The sequence below is a fragment of the Puma concolor genome, chromosome C1, assembly GCF_028749965.1.
Source record: "Puma concolor isolate L17-30 chromosome C1, mPumCon1.1.hap2, whole genome shotgun sequence".
NCBI lineage: Eukaryota > Metazoa > Chordata > Mammalia > Carnivora > Felidae > Puma > Puma concolor.
Window position 1 is genome coordinate 71,353,577 of NC_141674.1, and position 24,730 is coordinate 71,378,306.

At 41.4% G+C, this 24,730-nt stretch overlaps 2 protein-coding genes across 4 annotated transcripts in view; one reads left to right on the forward strand and one right to left on the reverse strand.

Moving 5' to 3' along the window:
* LOC112848422 (uricase) overlaps nt 1–24,730 on the reverse strand; it is an 85,889-nt gene that overhangs the window by 30,063 nt on the left and 31,096 nt on the right. Inside the window, exon 1 of one of the 3 annotated variants that reach the window (XM_086717415.1) lies at nt 8,236–8,481. The exons of 1 other annotated variant lie outside the window; for it this stretch is intronic. Coding sequence is in view for 1 of the 2 variants with exons in the window: in XM_025912145.2 (XP_025767930.2) it covers nt 7,170–7,199 (30 nt within the window). In the remaining variant the exon portion in view is untranslated. Of the gene's footprint in view, nt 1–7,169; nt 7,215–8,235; nt 8,482–24,730 lie in introns of those variants that run through there. One more of the 3 variants, XM_025912145.2, reaches the window with a different exon arrangement.
* Nucleotides 7,446–23,367, forward strand: DNASE2B (deoxyribonuclease 2 beta). The gene is made up of 6 exons (XM_086717413.1): nt 7,446–8,095; nt 11,193–11,370; nt 14,721–14,802; nt 17,337–17,498; nt 19,036–19,233; nt 22,888–23,367. Exons 1-6 carry the CDS (start codon nt 7,983–7,985, stop codon nt 23,226–23,228), a joined length of 1,074 nt encoding a protein of 357 aa, XP_086573539.1. The 5' UTR covers nt 7,446–7,982; the 3' UTR covers nt 23,229–23,367.

The following is a 24,730-nucleotide window of genomic DNA, read 5'->3' on the forward strand; positions in this document are numbered from 1 at the left end:
AACCCCAATCAGGAAGTTCCTCTTCTGGGGAAAGCGGGGAAGGCGCCATCTGCCCTCTGGTCACCACGGCCTGGAGATCACAGGCACAGCCGACTGGAGAACAAAGGCCCAGGAAGGACCAAACTGAGTGTAGAGAGAGTCAGCCATGCGGCACAAAGTGCTCACCCTGCTTAACAAGACAGAGCACTCCGCACAGCGCAGCCCTCCCGGAGTTTCTGCACAAGGTACGCAGGAGAGGTCAGCACTCCTCAGCAAGCTCCTGACCGGAGCAGAGCTTGAGTCGTTACACTTGCTGGGTAGTAAGTCAGAAGAAAAAGGACATCACCATGAGGATGGAGCAGAAGGGAACAAGAACGGTGTGGGACGCCCAGAAGTCTCTTGGTAGGACCCGACAGAACAGATAACGGTCCAGACCAGAAATGAGGCTGTCCCCCCAATAAGACTCCCCCCAGTTCTGTAGTCCAAGAAATCGGAAGTAGGTGCCAGAACTGTGTCCTGTATAAAGCACAGTATGGTGCAGAGATCCATGTGCATGATAGCTGCACAATGAGATACCATGAAAGGTCGCTCTCATCTGGAGGGTTGGCAGGTGGCTGAGAGGGTAGGCTCTGGGCTCTGGAATGAGGCAGCACAGGTGTGAGTGAGTCTTTGTTCTGCCACCTATTAGCTCTGTACTTGGAGGTCAATGCCTCCATCTATAAAATGGGTATAAGAGTAGTGCCCACTCTCAGGATTGCTGTGAAGATAACATGAGGAAAAAGAAAAAGCACTCAGAAAAGTGCCTGACAAATAGTAAGTGTTTAATAAATGTTAGCCGTCATTATCGTTGATAAATAATAACTAGATGTCGAATTTTGCATCAAAGGGTCTTTCCAATCACTGTTGGGGAGAAATCCCCAGGTGACACACCAATCCAGAAAGACTGCTGCTAGATAAGGCGTCCTTCTGACTTCATACTTCGGTTGTCCTTCTTTGGGCTCGTGTGGCTTCAGGAAACGAAGTCGCAAAAGGAAACTCAATTTCCCAGAGTAAAACTCTGGATAGAACATCAGAAGGAATACATCTTTACCAGGCTCTATAAAAGAAAACTCCCTTTTTCTTAGACATGTCTTAAAAGATAAGGGGATGGAAATCATTACTTATCTGCAAGTGAGACTGGAGAGAACTCTCAGAGATTTTAAATTAATCTTATTTTTCACTTCTGTAATGAGCTAGTGAGTGTTCTCTTATTTGCAGGCCATGGTGAAAGTGCTAGTGGTTATCGCTACAGGACGAGAGGTTCTTAGCCAGGAATCTGTTAACTTCTAGCAGGTCCAGTGGATAGGTTTGAGGTGGAAAATATTAAGGAAGATTTAAAAAAAAATTTTTTTGTAAGTTCAAATTTTATTTTTTTAAGTTTATTTTTATTATTTATTTTGTGAAAGCGAGTAGGGGACCGTCAGAGAGAGAGAGGGAGAGAGAACCCCAAGCAGGTTCCGCACTGTCAGCACCGAGCCCCACGCAAACCGTGAGATCATGACCTGTGCTGAAATCAACAGTCGAACACCTGACCGACTGGGCCACCCAAGTACCCCATGTAAATTTAAATTTTAAAATGACTAGCATTTTCTCTTAAGTCTTTGAAGAGCTTTGGTAAGCCTCGTGTCTTCCCTCCATAACGGAGAGAAATGTAGAAGTGGTACAGCTATTTAGGTCCTATCACACAGGCATAAAAATCAACTCCGTTGCAGCGTGTCCGGATGGAAGAACTGTGGAGGGAGACAAGCCTCTCTCTCTGTCTTTGGAATGTGCTGGAGAAGTTCTTCCAATTCTGTGCCCAGGTTTTTCCTTTGCCTGACGTTTTCTTGGGCATTCATGAACAAAAAGATTTCAGAGAAAGATGCTGAACTAATGTGAGAAAAAGAAACACTCATCCGAACCATTTTAATATCGCTTTGGTGGATCTTAACAATACATAAGGATAAGAACAATAACGGTGAATCATAACCTTAGAAGCAGCTGGTATTTTTTTGGCTGCCTCGGATCTACTCAATGTCAGATGGAAAAATATTGATATCTAAGCAGAAAATGTCATGTTGCTTTAAGCTGCAGAATGGCTTATTTTTGCTAGCAAGGGGGTATGACTCTAAAAGGATTTGTCAAGCAGATGCTTCAGAAACAGTCTAACAAGTCATATGCATAATGATGGTAGAAAGAAGGTGACCTGTTACCTAATGAAGAATCCATTTACAGGTGCTTAGTTATTTTCATACTTCTGCCTATTACAAAGGAAGAGAAAGTCATCACTAAATGTCAGAGGCAATGCTAATTTTCTTGCCGGCCTCTCCACAGCACCAATAGCCTTAGGGCTGGGAACTGAAACAGGGAAACCCCTCAGGAGCCTCTCGGATGGGGGCAGGAAATTCCACAGCAAAGAAGTAATGGAGACCTCCAAGAATGCAGTTGGAAGAAAATTTTACTGAAAGGCACACATTGAAAGATAATGTCTTTCCAAATGTGTAAGTCTTGAAAATAAAAACAACCATTTAGTGAGGGTTTCATATATGTCAGGAACTTTGCATATATTATTCCCTCTAGTCCTTTGTAAGAACCCTGTGAAGTGGATATTTTGATCCAAGTTTGACCGCGGGAATTATGAGGGTTAGGTGTCCTGCCAAGGTCACACTGTTACTAGGTGACAGAGGTAGGAAAGGAGAGCCCAGTCCATTTGCTTCCAAATGACACGCTCTTTCCCACTACAAGCAGCATCCCTATACCCCCTTGATGGTTAGCCCACTCTTTAGAGAAAGAAGGGAACCATTCTGATCCCAACAGAAGGAGAGAAATGGCCATGTTACTGCAGAAACTTGAATTCCTATGCCATTTTTTAAATTCCACTCATTGGAATCTACATTATCTTATCTACTACACACACACACACACACACACACACACACACAAACAACAAACAAACAGAAACCCCTGCAATTTAAGAGGAAGAACGCTATTTTAAAAGAAACTAAGTCACAGATGGTAAGTGAGCTGCCCAAAGCCACATAGCTAACAGGCAGGCTCGTACAGTGGAAAAAGAGCCCTTCTGAGACTGAAGAGCCTTATTCTGCTTACTCTGTACCAGGCTGAACTTACCCAATGCCCAGAGGTACCCCCTGCCCAAACCACCACTTTTTCTGGAACTTTAGTCATTTGTTAAAATTATAGGGGAATTCTAAGCTCACATGGACTCCGTGGGTATGGCAAGGCTGTTCACATTGCAAAGTACGGGGAGAATGAAAGGCTGACTGCCCTTTGGGGCAGAATGAAAATTCAGCTTTGTGTCTTCAATAACAAGATGCTACCTTTGAGTCAAACACTGACTTTTATCTGGGTAAGGACTACTGCAAACATGAGCGATATAAGTTTATTTGTGGTCTTTAAAACCACATCGCCAAAGGACCCTTTTTAGTCCATCTGCAAAGATAAAGAAATAACTGTGCCACAGAAGAAAAGGAAACAAGGTGGGAAGAATGAGCATTTAATAAGCATTAGTCATGTGCCACAGGCTATGCACACAGTATCTCACTGAATCCTGAGAGCATATGCTATGAAAGTACAGATCACGAGCCACCTTTAGAAAAGGAAGTTGATACTGTTGAGGTTAAGTAGTATGGTCAAAACTACATGGCGTGTAAGAGGTAGGGCCAGGCATGGAACCCAGGTCTGCCTGATTATTTTCACTATACCCAGCTGCCTCCTTGACAAAACATTATAATAACATTCTTTAAAATGGGATTTTACCTACCTACATACTCATTTTTATTTATTTATCTGATTAGATTTAATTCATCCTAAATTCCACATAACCCCAAAATAGAAATCTCTGAAATCTTTTTCATTTAATCCATTCATTCATCTATACTTATTCAGCCGCTTCTAGGTGATAAGCACCATGGTAAGTGCTAGAGATACAATAGCAAACCAGTCAGACATTGTTCTGCCCTGATACAGGGCATTATACACTAGATAGGGGTTATACACTAGAACAAACTTTCTCAGTAAAGAATCAAAAACTTGGTATTTTAGGCTTTGCGGGCCATATGGTCTCTGTTGCAACTGCTCAACTCTGCCATTATAGCAGAAATAGTTATACGTAATACATCAGTGAATGGGTGTCACTGTGTTCCAATAAAACTTTATAGAAACAGGCAGTGGGCCAGATTTGGCTGACCCTCGCTCTTGAGAGGAAGACTCAGAAAAGTAACCAAGTAATTAGAATACATTGTAATAATTGCTCTAATTGAACAAATACAGCAAAGTCTGGGATACCTAAACCAGATTAAGAGAGATCAAAGATAGTTTCCAGGAGGGACTGGCATCCATAGAGCTATGAATGATGAGTAGGAATTAACAAAATAAAATTTTCTGACCCTCTTCCTTTAATTCTACTTACAGCTTCCTTTAACAACATTTTTCATGAACAATTCTTTGTTTTACAAATGCCTGAATCATGTTGCTTGTCTCATCGATTTTCATCAAGATAATTCAAGTCCCCTCCCCTTCCTCCTGCAACAAGAGTATCAACTTTTTCCTTCAGTTTTTCACATTCTAGATTTTACCCAGTACCTGAAGTGGTCTTGTAAAAGTTTGAACATTAAGTTAAAGAGATAGACTCTCTGGCATGTAAATCACACCTCAAAAAGCTATTGAAAATAACTAAACAAAGCCGGCAGCCTGACTTCCAGAAGTCCTCACAGGATGACTAAACTTTGATGAAGCCAGCATAGACCAGGGTGTGGAAAAACCCAACTTAATCTCAATCTCAAAAAGTTCTTACAGATAAAGCTTCAAAGAATACGAATTCACAGCCAAAAATAAAAAAAGCACACAGGGTAGCTTTCAAGGTGTCATGAGAGAGAGCTGCAGAAACAACAGACAGTGAAGTGTGACCTGCAAAGGCTCTAGATACTGGAATCATCAAACACAAAATATCAAATAATATCTTTAATATCTTTACAGAAATAAAAAGAGAAGACTGAGCATATCTCCTTTTTAAAAAACGTTTATTTATTTCGAGAGAAAGGGAACACAAGCAGGGGAGGGGCAGAGAGAGAGGAAGAGAGAGAGAGAGAGAGAGGACGAGAGAGAGAGAGAGAGAGAAAGAGAGAGAGAGAATCCCAAGCAGGCTCCATGCTGTCAGCACAGAGCCCTATATGGGGCTGGAACTCACAAACTGTGAGATCATGACTGAGCCGAAACCAAGAGCCAGACGCTTAACCAACTGAGCCACCCAGGCGCCCCTGAGCATAGCTCCTTCTTGAGACAAGGGTGTACCTTCCCTTGAGCAAAAAACAAGAGACCAGAAAAAAGACTAAGTAAATTTGAAGAAAAAAAAAAAAAAAACCAAAGAACTTCTTAATGCATTAATAAGTGCATTAAGGAACAGATTTAACACAACTGAAGAAATAATTAGATATTTGAAAGAGATAGATAAAGTAACAGATTAATGTTGCCTAAGAGAGAACTTGAGAACCGAAAGATAGATAGATCCAAGTAAAGAATCAGGATTAATGAAGACACCGGAGACGGAATATATGCAAGAGACATAGAATGTACCAGGACAATATGACAAGAGAGAATGTGGAAGAGGCACAATTTCAAAGAGATCGGGACTGAGATTTTCCAGAATTACTAGATGAATGAATACAAACCTTCAACTATAAAATAAGAAGCCTATTACCAAGTGAAGAACTCTACCTTGTTCACTACACTGGGCCAACTTATAATGAAGGGATTTTCTGCTATTTTTAGAGGTAATCATGTCGTGAAGGTATATGTGGTATTTTTGTAATCTTATGCTCCTCGGGGTTCAAAAGAGGGTAACGTGAAAACCATTCTATCCTGTTTGCATTTTCTCCGTCCACCAAATTCAGTTTCTTTCCATAACAGTACTTTGCCATTTTTAGTGAAAGTCAGGACATACTGGAATCTAGGCTTTAGGGTAATGTTGAAATCCTTGGAGCCCCTCAGTACAGCTTTTGATACCTGGTGATTGCATAATAGAGCTTGTTGACTGACAATCGGTGCCATCAGGTCAGCGACAAGGAGAGACAAGAAGAAAGCTTCCTGAAAGTTACATCTGAAAGAAAGTAACCTAACAGCATTTTTCCAGACTTTGAAATAAAATTGGATTTAGCAAATAGCATCCCAATACAGATGTCCCCCAACCACAGGAAGGGCTCAGGTTATAGTAAAAACAATCTTAGCTATTATTTGTGGATCATTTACTTTTGGCCAGGCACTGTGCTAAGCATACAATGAGGAGAAAATAGGAATTACTTTATATCCTATTCAACAAAGGTTCTTTAGTCTACATAACTGCAAACAAGTTGCTTATCTTCTCTAAATGCATCAATAAATCCTAAGCCTCATGTACTTAGTTATTACCATTGTAATACCAAAAGCTATCACAAGATAAAAATAATTTTATTTCATTTTAACTTAGAAAAATAAACCTCATGCTATGAAAATTTTTAAAAATTGATGAAAAGTTTGCAGTTGCTGAAATCTTTTTTTCTGAACGCAATAAAAACATATATAAAACAAAATGATACTCATGGAGGAATGATCAGAAAAAAATGTTGTTTTGTTTTGTTTTGTTTTTTTCTACCTTGATTGTTTGCAAACCTGTCAGATAAGGTACAGCCTTGGCTCAGGGCAGCAAGCCTCAAAGTTTCGAGTGTACTGGCATCACCACAAACTTTATAAAAAATGTAGATTCCTAGGCCCAACTGGGAGAATTCTGAGTTAGCAGGTTTGGGCTAAGACCCAGAATTCTGCCCCTTTTGCAAGCACCACAGGAAAATATGGGTACATGGTCCAGACACCCCAAACAAAACTCTGTCTTAGGAGAAATAGAGCCTCAGGCCCTCCCTTTCCTACGAACCTTGAATCCTGAACAATTCGAGTTCAACACAGAAGTGATCTGAGTTGCAAGATGCCAGTTTGGTGTGGGTCCCTAAGTGACTGGTCTGGATCCATAATCCAAGGGATAGATCAGAGCTATCCTTCTGGTAAAGTGCTCCTAATTATGAGAGCATCTTTAAGAAGTGAGTCAAAAGCATCATACACTTAAGGAAATCCTTTTCATATGCCTGTCTCCTCCCTCCCCTCCTGTAAAAAGAGAATGGTCTCACCTTTTTATAGTCATTGTGGTAATAGGCCATTTTCTCTTGGCTTTCAACTTCAAATTTAGTTTCAAGAGTGAGAAAGAATAGTTTGGGCAAAACAGATGTTTGTAACATTTTTTATTTGACCTGAAGGGTGAGTGGTCAATATGTTTACCCGATTGCATTACAACCAATTGGACACCAAGGCCTCTCAAAAGTAGAGCACCAAGTTGAATGGCTAAAACCAGAGGTGGAGGCAATACGTAAACATCTTTTGTAGAATACAATTAAATTGCTCTTTAAGGAAACCCTTTGAAGTCCACTTTAGGAAAAGTTTACTTAAGATTGAGAATATTAGAAGTGATAGATCCTAATTTTTGCTAAGACTTAAGGTTTTGTCATTTCTGCTTAATGTGTGAACTGCAAGCATTTGCTTTCACTCACAGAGAGGCTAATCGTGAGGGGAAAACTTGAAATACATTTAATTCAACCTCTACTTATCAACATGGAGTTTCCCTGCCCACCGAACTTCATAGTACATGATGTTCCCTCAGAAGAGTTAACTGTATATCCCATTTTTCTCGCTGGGACTTTTGATGACTTTGCAAACTAGTCAGCACAAAGGCATCCGGAGTCACGCTGGCATGTTGTGACAGAATCACACAATTACATGAGGTTCGCCCCATTCTGAAAATGCCCGAACAGCGAACAGCAGAGGCAAACGGAAACAAAACATCAGAGCCAGCACAGCCTGATCGAGACCTGAAACTCAGACTCCTCGTCCGGGGGGCAAGTTTCCTGCTGTGGTGTGGAATATAGGTGGCAGATAAAAAAAAAAAAATGACAGCCAGACTTCTAAGAACAGCCCTTCCTTTGCTCTTCTTCGCCCTCTTTGGGGTCCTGGAGGCGACAACAATATCGTGCAGAAATGAAGAAGGCAAAGCTGTGGATTGGTAGGTAAATGAAATGGAAGGATTTGTGCATGCAAATAGAAAGCCAGAGTATGGGAGGCAAACTGGCTCACTGTAAAGTTCCACAAGGAGTCTTCCCCCTCCCTCTCCCTTCTAAAAAGAAGGGAAATTAAAGTACATACATGGACCAAATATCCAGAGAGGTCCTGAGTGAAGGAACTTCCACCTGAGAAAGCTGCCAAGCAGTGCCTGGTGGACCTGATTCACTTCTCCCAGCGGGCCAAGGCCGGTGGCCCCAGATGTGGGGGGCCAGTTGGCAGGTTCCTTTCATTGCATTGCGCCTTCCCTAACGGGACCCTTCCAACATCCTTTCAGAGATTTGCAAAGGAGAGAAGGCAGATTGCTTTTTTTCTGACACGGGACGTTGTGCCTCTCCTTCTGAGAATGAGAAAGAGGGCTTGATCGAACACAGCAGTGTTCGGTTAACCTTGTTTATTAGGGCAGCACAGGAGCACAGGAGTGGGTGGTAGGTCCTTGGCCTCCTTCACGCTGTGGAAGAGACTCAACACAGCATTGCATTATGGTTATGGATTCTTCTAATGCTTTGATCGCTTTTTCACTCTTTAATTAGGGTGTTTAGGTTGAGCATTATGATTGGCATCAAGCTTTGTGTAAACTTCAGGCTTGAGAACACAGAGACACTCAGTCTCTCAGCAGTTACTGAGCTCATGCCAGGCCCTGTGCTGAGGTTTGAAAATACAAATATGAATGAAACATAGCACTTGCCCTCAAGGAGCTCAATTATGTGGTGAGGGTATAGATGGGGCCTCTAGGGAGCATGAGCCCCCAAACTAGTTTTGAGCTAAGTTTTAAGAACAATTATGAGCTGGTTAGATTTTTTTTAATGTTTATTTATTTTTGAGAGAGAGAGACAGCAAGCAGGGAGGAGCAGAGGGAGAGGGACAGTGGATCCCAAGAAGGCTCTGCGCTGACAGCAGAGGGCCCAATGCGGGGCTCAAACTCACAAACGGTGAGATCACGATCTGAGCCTAAGTCGGATGGTTAACCGACTGAGCCACCCAGGCACCCCGTGAGCTGGTTAGAAAAACAAGGGAGATGCAAGGGCATCTCAAGCCAATGAGGGAGCAATGGGGAGGTACAGAGGCAAAAAGCAGGGGAGAAGGTTCAAGAACAGTGTTGCTGGTGCTTCAGGAGAATGGTGGGAGATGGCAGGAAGTAAGCTCAGTGAGCGGTGAGGGCCAGGTCATGAAGGGCTTTGTGTGTTGGGCTGCAGCGTCTGAATTTGACTGTCAAAGGGAGCTACTGAAGACCTTCCAGCAGGGATGTGACGTAGTCAGATTTGTATTTTAGAAAGCTCACTGGTGGTACGTTGAAGGCCAACTGCATGGAGACCAGTCTAGAGTCATGGACTCACCAGGACTTTTGCAGCATTACAGATGAGATGATGTGTGGACCTCATCAGTTTAAAGTTTAAAGACGCGGTAGTAGAAATAGAGAGGAAGGAACACTCTGGGAAAACTTGGTAACAGATGGGCTGAGGGTCGTAGGAGAGAGGGAGAAGTTAAGAAAGACTTTCAGATTGCTGGCTTCTCTGACTGCGTGGATGTGTTCCCCGTCTGCAGGAGAAGAGCAGAGTTGGAGCGAAATATTATAAACTTGGTTTCAAAAATATGGAGTTGGAAGTCTCTGGGCTATCTCTGCATTTAGGCTTATCTGGACCTCAGCATAGAGGTGTGGGCTACAAACAGATTGAGGAAACTTCAGAAGATAACTGGAAATGGTTACTCAAGAAAAATGTTTAAAAGCACTAGTTTTCAACTGATACGCCGTGACCCTGATGGTTCTCAAACCCTTTACTGGTGAGCGACCAAATTGCGATCAATACATAACATTTGTTTTTGCTGCAAATGAATGGACACATTACTCAGCAATACCCGTCAGAGAGAATGTTGAGCTGAGCAGACGGGGAGGCACAGTCTCGAGCCGCTACAACTCACTGTGAGAGTAAAAGGGCAGAGCAATATCAGGTCGGCACCAAAGAATAATTTTATGTTTCCTGCCACATGTGAGGACCCTGTTCTGAGAGTAAGAATGCATGCACAGGGCAGGAAAGAGCTCGTGTAAATAAATGGAAGCATAAGAGTGAATAGAACCAAGTGAATAACATGAAGTGTTTACGGGCAGTGTGAGATGTCATCGTGTGGTCATAGTGAATGCATTAGAATGTTTGCCTCCTTGTGGGTATTTGATGGTTCATTGTGGGATTTTTGCTATTAGAGGTATTTGGCAAGACCCGGGTGATTTTGCCCTCTGGGGACTTTCAACATTGTCTGGAAACAGTTTTGATTGGCATAGCTGAGGAGGATTACTGTCGTCTGATAGGTAGGGCCAGGGATGCTGCAGTGCACAGGACAGCCCCCACAACAAAGAATGATCTGGCCTGAAATGTGACTAGAGAAGCCCTGGGGTTACATGATCCAAGAGTGCCTACCTGCCATACGGGCCCAACCGCCTCCCCTCCCTGTGAGATACGCAAAGAAGATATACAAGGAGATAATAGTAAGGACAACAAAATGCTTGCTTAATGAGCTGGTCTTGGCCCTGAATCCTCAATGCAGAGCGGTCTGAAAAACTGAGCTAAAGAACGTGGCCTAGGCCAGAGACTCAAGGGAGCCTCTGTCTACTCTGAAAGCCAAACCCAAATCTCGGACCCAGCCAGCCAACTACAAAGAGATGAGCGTGCCAAGCACTTGGGGCAGAAGAGAAAAATACATCCAAGGCCTTTCCAGTCCAGGCCTGGGCTTCGTTCTCTCCCCAGTGCAGCCATATGGCATGTGGAAACAAAAGAGAGCCACTGTCAACCTACATGGGCTTCCACAACAGGGACCCTACCCACCCTAGGCCAGTTGATGTCTTAGGACACATCCAGTCAGAGTCACATTCCTTTCTGGGAAGGAGAAAAATAAGGGCGAGAAAAGAGACAGAAATCCTGAGCAAATCCCTTTCCTTAGACTTAGGGAACATAAGTAAAATGATATAGTTAGACGCTTAATACAGTGGCTGTCACCAGAGAAGCTGTCAATAAGTGTTAGTAATTCATAATTATTTCCTTTGTTAGGTTTGCCTTTTATAAGTTACCTAAAAGGCAAGACAAGGAAAGCAGACAGACGGGGTTAGAGTACCTATACCTAGACTCTACAACCAGGAGCTGGAGGAGGAGTAAGCAACTAATGAATACCACCAACAGTGTGTTGGGAAGGACATTACAACAGCTCTATGAAGCATATGCCTCCGAGGTATGTTACAGTTTATCATTCATCTGAATCACATAAAATGCATAAACAGAATCTAAAGCTTCCAAAAGATTCTGACTTCGAACCTACCTAACCCCTGATCCTAGCAACTTGAAGTAAGCTAGCACACAATCTGAATCAGTCTTAGACCTTCAGGAATATGTCATCAGACTCTACAGCGATGCCAGATTATGGGCACATTCAGCACTATATCCCATAGCATCACCGGGTAAGGTGTGAACTACCTACGTATGGAAGCCTTCTGGCTGCCAAACTCTGCCAATTCACTCCGTACTTGCTGTCTTAGACCTCTAACAGAAATAGCAAGAAGCCCTCTCCCATTATAATGCAATACAGATCAGCAATTAATACACCACGAAGTACGGGTTACTTAGCCATGGTGGTGATGAGTGCTGGGGGCCAAAACGAAGGGTTCCACCTGGTCTTCCTTTTCACTTATCATTTTCCAAGTAGTAGGTTGAAAGCTAGGGCTGTAGTTCGATGCCCTATAACTCACTTGCCTGAGTGGAGATTAAACCTGCTATCTGGACTTGATCAGGCAATGCGCTAACCAGCCAAAGAGGCATAGGTAAGTAGGCCTGCTGGCTCAATGTGGGCAGTCTCCCAATAATCCAGGCACCATCTGCCGTTCAGTGGCAAGATACTGCTTCCCAACCAGGGGTGACAAGGAAAATCATACAATAATATTCAGTTACACGCATATATGCCTTCCTAACAATCACTGAGAGAGAGGTAAATGTGTAAAATGACTCAGCACTTACGGTATGCTAGGCCATTACATATGTCAATTAATTGATTTCCAACAATAATGTGTTAGATCCTAGCGCTGCGGCACATGCATATCTGAGTATTTACTCAAAATGCGCAGAGAGCTGTCACTGTGTGCACTAATGCTCATGTTTTTATTCGTCTGCCACGAAGACCAGCCTTCAGAGCCAAATTTCAAAGTAAAAATGTATTTTAAAAGTGTTTGAGTACACGTGATGGACCAAGCCCTGTTGTAGGTGCTTTTAAAAATTATTTAAACCCAGCAGCAACGCTGCTTTCAATTAATAGATTATTATGTAAAGTCCAAACTGCCTGCAGCTGCTTCTGTTTTCCAAGTTTGGGGATGGAGGCTGGGAGCATAACCCATTAGTGAGAAAATAAACACTTCTGTTGTTCCCTTTTCCACCGGGGAGAGAAAGGAAAGAGCAACATTGTAGAGCCTCTGTCTTTTACCTTAGTTGGGACAGATGGTTCTTACTTTGGCGGAATACAATAATGATCTTTGGAGGCACAAAAGTGGCCCCAGAGCCTAGGAGGGCAAGAGAGCTAAAATGCTCTGCAAAATGAAAAAGAGTGGATGAAAGCTAGGATTTAAAAAGTATAAGAAACCCAGAGAGAGACTAGAGGCAAGGCCAGGTGGTGATGTAAAACCATTCAATGTTTTGTACCTTCAGTGAAATCTGATCACACATAAGGCCTTCAGTGAGGGATTCTGGGAAGAAAATGACAGGGAAGGGGCTGATTTCCATGTCTGACTGGCATAGAGCCAAAAGAAGAGGAACAACAGTAGTGGGGACACCTAAGTGAGATCGGGTGTTCTTTGGAAGCTGGGTCTGTGTGCCAGAAGTGACAGTGAGAACATAGCTCCCCCACCTCCTGGTCTGGGATTCTATCAGAAAGCAGAATGCAAGATCACAGCAACTGGCTTTAAATCTCAAATGTCAAGATGACCTAGGCCAATACGTGGGTTACATTTGGAATTGTTTCCCTTCTTTTGCCTTTGTCAATAAGAACCTTCCATACACCTTCGTAGTAACGCTTATCAAACTATATTGTAGTTGCCTGTGCCTGCCTGTCTATATTCCCTGCTAGACTAGGGGCAGAGATTGTACTAGTCTTGTTCAACATCCAGTAGTCAAAATAGTACCCAGCTTATGTGTTCTAGAAACAAAGCTGTCCAGAAGGACATGCCTAGGCCTACCTATCCTTAAGTCCATGGTTTTTCCCCTTTATCAGAGAGCCTTTCTTCACTAGGGCTGCCTCCCATTTAACCTTAGCTAGCTGTTACACTCCTGGTTAGAATAATATACTTCGTCTATTATACGAATAAAGCTCCTCAAAGATTCTTCCCAAAGCCCCTTCGCATTGCACGCCGAAGGCACACAATGGCCTCATGACCACATTCAACGCCAGCTCATTGAACAACTGTCAGGGTCTTCCAGCAGAGAATATGAATGCCAACAATAGCTATAGTCAGTTGTGAAAATGAAGCTAAGAAAACAGCCTCTTTTCCTGGATATTTCTAAATATAGTAGCCGAGAATGCTACACGGACTATACGGTGCATTAAAAAAAAAAAAAAAAAAAAGGTTTTAGATTACCTCAAATAATTAAGCAGTTGTAAACAACTCAATAATTGGCTTTTTTTTTTTTTTCCTGAGACAAAAAGAAGAGCCTTTTTTAAGGAGATGAGTTTTCCTTCCTTGCTTTTAATTATGTCCCTGAGATTTTTGTTAATATCAATATTATTGGCTTCAGTAAAAATCACTGCATCGTGACACAAACGAAAAGGAACCACACAGAATAAATACAAGGAAGCTTCCAAAACATGACAAAAGAGATACCATCAAAATAATAGCTTCATTTTTACTCAGAGATTTGGCCAACTGTTTAGAAAATTTACTCATATTTTGCCTTACCAGAGGCAATCCAATATCACACATTCAATTTCACTACTTTTTCCAAGCAGGGAAATATCAAGCAAGAAAGGTGAAGTGACACTAAGAAATGAATTGAAGGGAAATCCTCCCCTGCAGGGAGGTAGTGGGAGCAGAGAATGAGGAATCTTGATTAAACACAAAACTATGACCAAGCTGTGAAGCACAACGTAGGCAGAGGAAAGCAGACCCTGACGGCCAGTTCTGCCATGGTGCCTATATCAGTGGAAAAAACCCAGGTGTAATCCTAGGCCGATTGTTCCTACACAAATATTTGTTCCTCAACAAATATTTAAGTACTCCTTTATTATACAGTGGTTGCCAAATGAGAAACGCAGGTCCAAAACAGCCAAGAGAAATAGGAATAGTACCTTCACATGCACATCATGATGCACAGGGCCCCTGTCACATAGGATGAAACCATGCACGGTTAAGAATGGACTTTCTGTTCCCTCCCTTGCCTGTCACAGAATTCAGTCTGATGGGGAAGCTGTCTATTAGGATAACGGATGATTTCTCATGTGTATTAATGAAAGCTCTGTATTGCAGACTGGGTAGCTGGTAGAAATGTTGCGAGCATTTATGAGCGTAAGATTTACATCATTATAACCCTAATGTGCTCCTGCAGAATAACAACACAGCCTATCTAATATACAATGATGGAGTCCCTACATCTGTGAATTACAGCAGAAAGTATGGACACACTAAAGGTATGACAAAGGCTCTTGGTTTGTCTTTTCTACTGGAAATCAACATTCTCTTAAATATTCTATCTTGAATATTCTTTTTTTTTCCACACTGAAAAGATAGCTTTCCTTTTTAATGGTTTATTCTGAGCTATCAAAATTCTTGATTTCTATATCACAGGTTATAATTATATAATTTCACTTGGAAATCTCCTTTTCACAAATTCCACTTTATTTCTTAACATAAAAATATATGCTCTATAGCAGAAATCCCAGAATTCTACTGGGAATACCAGCCAGTCTATATAGTGTTTGTGTGTATGCACGCGCGCGCGTGTGTGTATGTGTGTGTGTGTACACATTTCAGTTAAGTTCATTGAGGTATAATTTCCATAGAGTAAAATTCACTCTTTTTAGTGTATAGTTCCTTTTGAAGTAAACGTTTTTGAAAAGTACTTTTAATAAAAAAAAAAAAAAAAAGGAAAGTACTTTTAAATATATTTTTTATATTTTGGTAATTTTTGTTATATATAGTTAATATATTTTAAGAATTTTATTATAGTAATTTTTGGCATTTTTCTATAAACTATGTATATGTATACTTAAAAATTCAAAATGCCAGTAAGCAAAAAAAAAAAATCTGTAATTTTAATACCCATTAGATAATCGCATTAATCTTTCTACTCACTTTTCCTATAATATGTATTTTAAAACATTTTTATGAAACTATTGTAATGATTATCTTCTACTGGTTTTCAACTTCATAGATCATGAATACTTTCCCATGGCAACAAATATTTTTCAGAAGACCCCAAAGTCGGGGCGCCTGGGTGGCTCAGTCGGTTAAGCATCCGACTTCGGCTCAGGTCACGATCTCACAGTTCGTGAGTTCCAGCCCCACATCAGGCTCCTCACTGACAGGAGGAGTTCCTCTTTCTCTCTCTCAGAATAAATAAATAAACTTAAAAAAAAAAAAAAAAGAAGGTCCCAAACTCAAATGGCTTCAGAAGCAGGCAAGTGGATGTCAGCAAGCCAGGTGGACTAAACTAGCAGGGAACTGAAGAACCGGAGGGTGCATGCTTGGTGAAAAGGTACAGGTAGTGTTCAGGTTGCTTTGGAGGGATGCGATTTTTCAGGAGATGTTGAAAATTAGCATTTGTGGAAAATCTCCCCAATTTTTAAATGTTGGCAATGAACGCAAAATTTTAGAAATATTCTCTGAGAATAATAATATGTATCTGCAGGATAGATTTGGCCAGTAAGCTGCCACTTTTGCCACCTCCAATTAAGAACGTAATTTGTAATGGTTGTCAAATATCATGAGTAATGAAAGCTTTTTATTTAGCCAAGTTGCCCTCCTGATGGTCCTATTTGCTTGGAACACAGCAGTTTTGGTAATACACCACATTCTCCAAACTCTCGTCTAACAACCGCCAACCACCATTCTCCCCCCACCCTGTTCATTGCTAAAAGGGCTTGGGAAAAAGACCACAAAGGGAACGGGACCCCATGTCAAGTGCAGGAGTTCTCTTTGGCAACAGGTGCCCTGACATCCGGTGGCACTGGTACCAGGAGGTTAGGATTTCAGGCCAACAGTACATTCATCTGAGCAGAAGAGGGCCCCTGAAGGTCATCCAGCTCTGTTTGGCAACAGAACATTGGACGTTTTCCACCTGGACACAGGGAATGAGAGACCAATAGCGTGCTTTCTTCAAGTGTGTTTTTCGCAAAAGAAATAACTGGCAAGCATGTGGTTTCCACTCTAACAATAAGGTAAACATGAATAATTTCATATTTGCATGGTCATATGCAAACTGGAAAGTCTAGTCAGTGTACCAGAACTATCCCGATTTATTTATAAACACAGAAATAGTCACTGATGCCTGTTGGGTAGGATTCATTTTGCCATGTCACAAAATGAAAATCTTTCTGTTTCCTTCCTTTCCGTTTTCATGTCATTTTGCTCTAGAAATTTTCACTAAACACAATTAACTGGGTCATTTTGGCATGGCTTCTCTTTCGTTCTCTCTGTCTCTGTTTTTGGCCTTGTGGAGTTGATTACTCTTCTACACATAAGTGACCATCAGTGTCTTACAATGAACTATCGCAAGTACATTTCTTCATTTGATACTTTCTCTTTCAATTCTTTTTCAGCTGGCTTTTGAAAACAGCTTAGCTGCTTAGCGGTAAAGATAACTCATTATGTGAAGCTTACCAGGTGACTGTGTAGTTTAACAAGGTCAAATTCCAATTTAGCAAATTTGCATTCCGCCAAAACAAATTCTCCTTGTGGTTTCAACACGAAATTCCTCTTAACTCTTCACAGGGTGGCTGTCCTGGCTCTCTTTTGTGGTGGCTTATTATCAGTAATGGGGCAATGTAATGTGTGCCCAAGTTAGTTTTGAAATCTTTGAAAAGCAAGCATGATCTTTGTGATTATTAACAGAGTAAAATATTAGCCTGAAGTACAAATGGGCTTAAATGTTACAGCTTTGAACCCTATCTTTAAAAGGAGCTTTGTTTTTCTAATTTACCTATATTAATTGTATCTTTGGTAGGTTTACTGCTGTGGAACCGAGTGCAGGGATTTTGGCTAATTCATTCTATTCCCAGATTTCCTCCAGCTCCTGAAGAAGGCTATGATTATCCACCCACAGGGAGGAGACATGGACAATCTGGCATCTGCATAACTTTTAAGTACAACCAGTATGAAGCGATAGGTAACATTAGAGTATGTTAAAAAAAAGAGAGAGAGAGATAGCAGTGTTAAAGAAGGGATTTGGAAATGTATGAATAAATTTATTACTTCATCCGTTTCTCTATTCATTAACACTCTGTTACCTAGATTCTATTAGAGTCTAACATGGGCGTTGCCATGGTGAGACCTTGAGCAGATTCACTTACTAGACCTTTGTTTCCTGATCCACCAAAGAAGTCTTTGAAATTGATCAGGGGTGGTATTTTCAAATGTCTAGCGTGGCCTGGCAGGTAACAAAAATGGGTGAAACAGGCAAGCAATGCTGCATGGGCAGTGGGGACAGAGACAAACAGGGATGTTGACTCTCCCCTCAAAAGCCTCAGCTCTGCGATGTGGCTCTGCAGAAAAGCAGACCTAATGGTTACAGATCTCCATACTTTTCAAGAGAAACTAGGAATCTAGGGTGGGAGGATGTGAGAGAGTTGGGAAGAGAATATGATCTCAATCTTATTTTAAAAAAATAATTGTGGGGGCACCTGGGTGGCTCAGTCAGTTGAGCTTCTGACTCTTGATTTGGATCAAGAGTCTCACGATTTGTGGGATCAAGCCCCACTTCAGGCTCTGCCCTGACAGTGTGGAGCCTGCTTGGGATTCTCTCCCCGCTCCCCCCACCCCTCTCCCGCTCACACACGGGTGCATGTACACACTCTCTCTCTCTCTCTCAAAATATAATGAAGTAAATAAATGTGCTGACTACATGTTGCCTGTAGGCCACCAACCTGACAGCTCCAAGTCAGATGATCTTCCTTTAAGATCCCAAGCTGGAATGGCCAAAAATACTTGGATTTGGAAAACTATGGTGGGGGAGAAGGAGAAGTAGGAACACTATTTTATCAGTCACTTTTTACTGAGGAGGCTGCTAAATTGTGGTAAAGAGTGATTTACCTCTAGATATATGAGGTTTAGAATATGTTTTTCATCAAATTTTCATCTTATGGCAAGGATTACTGAGGCTCTCACCCAAGTTAAGTCCTAGTTTAACTAATTGAGTTCCTGTAATGTTTATAGAGCTGAATAGCATAGAGATTAGCTGTGCATGCTGATGAGTTGATTATTCTTTAAGCTGGATGATCAATACATGGGAGGGCTCTACTTTTGTATATGTATGTATGCAAGAAAAAAAACATATGGTCTCCAATGCCAGACTGCCTAGATTTGAATATCAACTACAAGCTTTATAACCCTGCATCTGTGACAGAAATTCTCTATTAATTCATCTATATGAAGAGGATAATGACAAAAGAACTTACTTAATAATATAATTGCTATTAGGATTGAGTTAGTACACCCATATAAAACTTGTGGAATAACGCCTGAAAAGTAGGTAGCGCTCAATAAGGGTTAACTATTTTAACCAAAGTGATTTGAAGGCGATTGGCTTAAAAAAGAAATACTTTTGTTTTTGTTTTTGTGGTTTTTAATTCACACAAGATCTATAGTATCAACAAGTATTTCCATCTGTATCCTAATTCTCAATTTTTCTTTGTTCCTCCATTCAGATTCTCAGCTCTTGGTCTGTAACCCAAACATTTATAGCTGTTCCATCCCAGCCATCTTTCACCAGGAGCTCGTTCATATGCCCCAGCTGTGCTCCAGATCCAGCTCATCAGAGATCCCTGACCGGCACCTCACTGCACTTCAGTCAGCCCGGGGCCAAAAATTCCTCCATTTTGCAAAGTCTGGTTCTTTTCTTGATGGTATGAAAGACCATGATCAAACAATATATAACTCTGCTGTTGGACTCACTTTGGATTGTATAGCAGAACTGTTCTGATTATTTGGGGATGGAGAAGTAGAAGAGAAGGGAGGAAAAAGGAAGGAAAGGGAAAGGGGAAGTCAAATTAGTCCAAACGTTCGCCTGCTCTGCTTGAATAGCACAATTGCTGATCCAACCATGGAAATATCTCACAACCATCCAAGCCAGGAGTCCGTGAAAATTTGCGGTCCCCAGCCTCTGTTGGGCACAGGACCACAGTTGCCTCCTCCTTTTTTCCATTCCCTAAGCAGCTATTTTAAGACTCTTTTACTCTCAAGTCCTTTATATTATGCTGCCTCCTCATTCTCAGCCTCTCTTTTTCCTTCATAGAGAGAACAGAGATCACCAGAGAGAAACCACCTCAAGACCACACTCCACCCAAAAAAGTATGGGGGTTCCTCAAAAAATTAAAAATAGGAATATCATGTGATCCCATAATTCCATTACTGGGCCTTTTCCCAAAGAAACCAAAAACACTAATTCGGAAAGATATATGCAGACCTATGTTTATCGCAACATTATTTACAGAAGCTAAGATATGGAGGCAACCCAAGTGTTCATCAATAGATGAATGGATAAAGAAGATGTGGTGTGTATACACAATGGAATATTACTCAGCCATAAAAAGAATGAGACTTTACCGTTTGTGACAACATGGAAGGACCTAGGGGGTACTATGCTAAGGGAAATAAGTCAGAGGAAGATAAAACCATAGATTTCACTCATATATGGAATCTTAAAAACAAAACAAATGAACACACAAACGGAAGCAGAAACAGACCCGTAAATACACAGAACATACTGGTGGTTGCCAGAGGGGAGGGGATGGAGGGAATGGGCAAAATGGGCAAAAAGGAGTGGGCGGTACAGGCTTCCAGTTTGTGGAATGAGTAAGTCATGGGATGAAAGGTACAGCAGAGGGAACATAGTCAATGGTATCGTAATTGTGCTGTATGGTGACCAGATGGTGGCTCCACTTGTGGTCAGCATAGCATGACATACGGAGGTGTCGAATCACCATGTTCTGTACCTGAAACTAATGTAACATTGTGTGACAGTTATACTTGTATTTTTAAAAATGACTAAAAAGGGGCACCGGGGCGCCTCAGTTGGTTGAGCATCCAACTCTTGATTTCAGCTCAGGTCATGATCTCACGGATCCTATGAACCTTGTACCTATCGAGCTCTGCACTGATAGTGTAGAGCCTGCTTGGGATTCTCTCTCTCCCTCTCTTTTTGCCTCTCCCCGGCTCGCTCTAGTACTCTCTCTCTCTCTCTCTCAAAATAAATAAACATCTTTTAAACATGACTGGGGCGCCTGGGTGGCTCAGTCGGTTAAGCCTCCAACTCTTGGTTTTGGCTCAAGTCATAATCTCACAGTTTGTGAGTTCAAGCCCCGCATTGGGTTCCATGCTGACAGTGTAGAACCTGCTTGGAATTCTCTCTCTCCTTCTCTCTCTCTGCCCTTCCCCTGATCTCTCTCTCTCTCTCTCTCTCTCAAAACATAAATTTAAAAACATTTTTTTCAGTGACTAAAAAGACCACACACACACACACACACACACACACACACACCCTCAGCAATCTTATCTGTTTTTATTCCTTTTCACGAGTTTCCCTTTATCCCAACAGAAGCAGTGCACCTCTTGTGCCTTGGAACCTATCCAAGTCTCAGAATACTTTGATTCAAACACTAGATCTTTTCTCCCTCTTCTACTTGAATTTTCCCACTCTATAAGCTCGGTCCCCTTAGCACACAAATATTCCTAAAAATCTTCCCTCAATTCTAGCTCCCCTATATCTCTGTTTTTTTCTTTTCTTCCAAATTTCTTTCTAAAAGTCTCTTCAGGGGGCACCTGGCTGGCTCAGTGGGTTAAGCATCCGAGTTCAGCTCAGGTCGTGATCTTGTGGTTCACGGGTTTGAGCCCTGAGTCAAGCTCTGTGCTGAAGGCTCAGAGCCTGGAACCTGCTTCAGATTTCATGTCTCCCTCTCTCTCTGCCCCTCCCCCACTCATGCTCTGTCTCTCTTTCTCTCTCTCTCTCTCTCTCAAAAATAAACATTAAAAAATAATTTTAAAGACTCTTCATGGGCTTACACTTGCTCAATGCTCCTTCACTGTAGTCTTTGCATCTCTGTCTGTAGACACTCCAGTCTCTCCCCAGTCACGAGTGACCCTCTTAGTTGACCTCACTGTCTTCCCTCCTTTCTTGCTACCTTCCTTCCTTTTATACTAGATAAAATTTACTGAATGCTTACCACTTGCCAAGCCCTGTATTAGGCACTAGAGATCCAAAAATCAACAGGACAGAAATAGCCTCTGCAGAATTTGGCACTGTTAAAACCCTTTCCTTCCTGAAACACTCTCCCTTCCTGATTTTTGGGAGTGTGCAGTCTCTTGGTCTTCTTCCCACTTCTCTTAAGTCTCTTTAACTAGGTCCTCCTCCTCTGCCTACTCCTTAGGTGACTGGGTTGCCACGTGGTCTTCCACTCTTCCTTATCTCATTCTATATACTCATTCTATGCAACTCCAATAAGCTTTCAGGTGATTCTCAATACCTCTGGACTGACAGAGCCATCAGTATTCAATAGTGGGTGGGACATTGCTACCTGGGGGTGGTATAGCCATGCCAAATTCAACGTGCCAGACTCATCATTATTGCCCACAAATCTATTCTTTTTCTTATATTCTGCAGAGTCAACTAAGGACTCTAGATCCCTCCTTTTTCTTTACTGCTCTAGCAAGTCATCAAATTCAATCAGTTCTAGGTCCTTAGTAACACTCACATTTATCTTTTCCTCTCCAAGCTTTATGCCACTGCCTTAGTCCATGCCTGTGTTTATTGTCACAATTATTGTGACAACCCTGTGTTTTCCCTATCTCCAATCTAATACACCTTTCTCAATTCATCCTGCACGTTGCCTCCCAACTGATATTTATGATCAAAAATCAGTTTCTATTATCAGTTTTCCACTAACATTTCTCTAAAAATTCTCCCATTGAGGGGCGCTTGGGTGGTTCAGTCTGTTGAGCATCTGACTTCGGCTCAGGTCACGATCTCATGATTCATGGGTTGGAGCCCCACATTGGTCTGTGTACTGATGGCTCGGAGCCTGGAGCCTGCTTCGGATTCTGTGCCTCCCTCTCTCTCTGCCGCTCCTCTGCTCACACTCTGTCTCTCTCTCAAAAATAAATAAACATTAATTTTTTTTTAATTTTCCCCTTGATTTCAGGAAAATCCAAACATTTTGGCATGATGTGCAAAGAGCCCTTGAAGCTGGCCCCTGGTTACTTCTCTAGCTTCATTCTGTCTAAAGATCTTTTCAAGACAAAAGCATATATTGCTCTCTTGTTTGTGTGGAACAGAAAACATTTTTAAACACCAATATCACCTTAGTGATAAGAACTTTTATTTGCATAACACTTTAGCACTAACAAAATGTTCTCCCATCCACTATCTCAATTATGTTGTTATTATTGTGCTCGTGACATCCATATATCAGGGGTGAATGATGATTTCCATTGCTGAGGATATTTTCAGGGACTTATCTAAGTATAAATACTAACCTCACTATCTTTCTCCCTGTAAACCCTAGACATCTTTGCAGCCTGGATGGCTCAACGGTTGAAGACGCATTTGCTAACAGAAACCTGGCAGCGAAAGAGACAAGAGCTTCCTTCAAACTGTTCCCTTCCTTACCATGTCTACAATGTCAAAGCAATTAAGATATCTGGACACTCTTATTTCAGTTCTTACCAGGATCATGCCAAATGGTGTGTTTCCCAAAAGAGGACCAAAAATCGCTGGACCTGCATTGGAGACCTAAATCGGAGCCCATACCAAGCCTTCAGAAATGGAGGATTCATTTGTACCCAGAATCAGCATATTTACCATGCATTTCAAGGATTGGTTTTGTATTATGAGAACTGTAACTAAACTTGGTGAAAGGACATATGTACCATTATTTTCAGCACTGACAATGGGTCTTCTTCCATTAGATCCATTCTTTATATACTAAAAGCCTGTGAGTATACTTATAGTCACAAATCATCAAATAAAATGCTTTTCTACCGTGGTCGCCATTTTATCTTCCATTTAGTGAAAATTTATCTGCTTTGCAATTATATGCCATAAGCATAAATCATTATACATAGCCAAGTGAGAATTGAAGAAATGGAAGAAAAAAATCTTCTTGACTGTTCATGGATTGACTGAACATCTCCTGGATTAACTTCATCTCCCTCACAAAGACTTCTCTGACTCTTCTACTCATCCCTTGTTGAAGAAAAAAATCTCTCTCTGTACCTCATGCTACTCAGTCATATTCCTCTTAGAGCTCTTTCACTGGTTTATGGTTAAGTCTTATTTATTATTCTTGCAGTTGCTCCTTACTAATCATATGATCTTAGGATATTCACTTGAACTCTCTAAGCCTTGGTTTTTTTCATCTATGAAACAATGTGTAGATATGTTTAAGCACCTAGCACAAAGCCTGGTGGGGTTGACACTTAAAAATACTGGTGGAGGGGCGCCTGGGTGGCGCAGTCGGTTAAGCGTCCGACTTCAGCCAGGTCACGATCTCGCGGTCCGTGAGTTCGAGCCCCGCGTCAGGCTCTGGGCTGATGGCTCGGAGCCTGGAGCCTGTTTCCGATTCTGTGTCTCCCTCTCTCTCTGCCCCTCCCCCGTTCATGCTCTGTCTCTCTCTGTCCCAAAAATAAATTAAAAAAAAAAAAAAAACAACGTTGAAAAAAAAAAAATACTGGTGGAATTTGAATATGAATCTCCCTCCCAAGTTAGAAAAGACAAGAGGAAGTTTAGAAATGAGTAATATTTTTCAAAAAAAAATTGTTAAGTCAGATTAGGAGAAGTAAAACAACCCACCAAATTGGGGTCAATAAAGAAGCCATAATCAAATCTAACAATCTTAATTCTGTGTGTTTCATTTTGGGAGTTCTTATCCCTAAATATGACTATTATATAAATAAACAGCAATAAACTCATATTAAGAACTAACTGCTTAAGAAAATTTGAAATATAGTTCTCAATTTCAAGAAAATTGCAATTTAACAAAAGAAATCACAATAATTAAAGCCAACACTTATTAAGCATTTACTATGTAGTAAACAGTCAACCTACATCTTCTTATTTGATCTTCATAACAATGCTACATAGTAGGAATCATTATCCCCATTTTACTGACAAGGAAACTGAGGTCTACAAAGCTTCAGTAACTTACCCAACATTATAGAAGGTCTATCTGACCTCTAAGGCTATGCTCTTTACTTATATTCCAAGAGACAATAAATGAAAATGATGCAATATAGGATAATATATATATGATGTCTTAATACCACCAAAATTCATGGGACATGATGGCACTAGTTCAATGAAAAGCAGAAAAAAAGCTAAGTTTGTCTTCCCGTCGGAAGCAAAGATAA

What these genes read in the sequence shown, in the direction of transcription:
- DNASE2B (XM_086717413.1), top strand. Translation starts at nt 7,983, where the DNA reads ATGACAGCCAGACTTCTAAGAACAGCCCTTCCTTTGCTCTTCTTCGCC. An exon ending in GAAGGCAAAGCTGTGGATTG is followed by an intron (nt 8,096 to 11,192) that starts GTAGGTAAATGA and finishes TTCCTTTGTTAG; the next exon opens with GTTTGCCTTTTATAAGTTAC. An exon ending in AAAGTATGGACACACTAAAG is followed by an intron (nt 14,803 to 17,336) that starts GTATGACAAAGG and finishes TATCTTTGGTAG; the next exon opens with GTTTACTGCTGTGGAACCGA.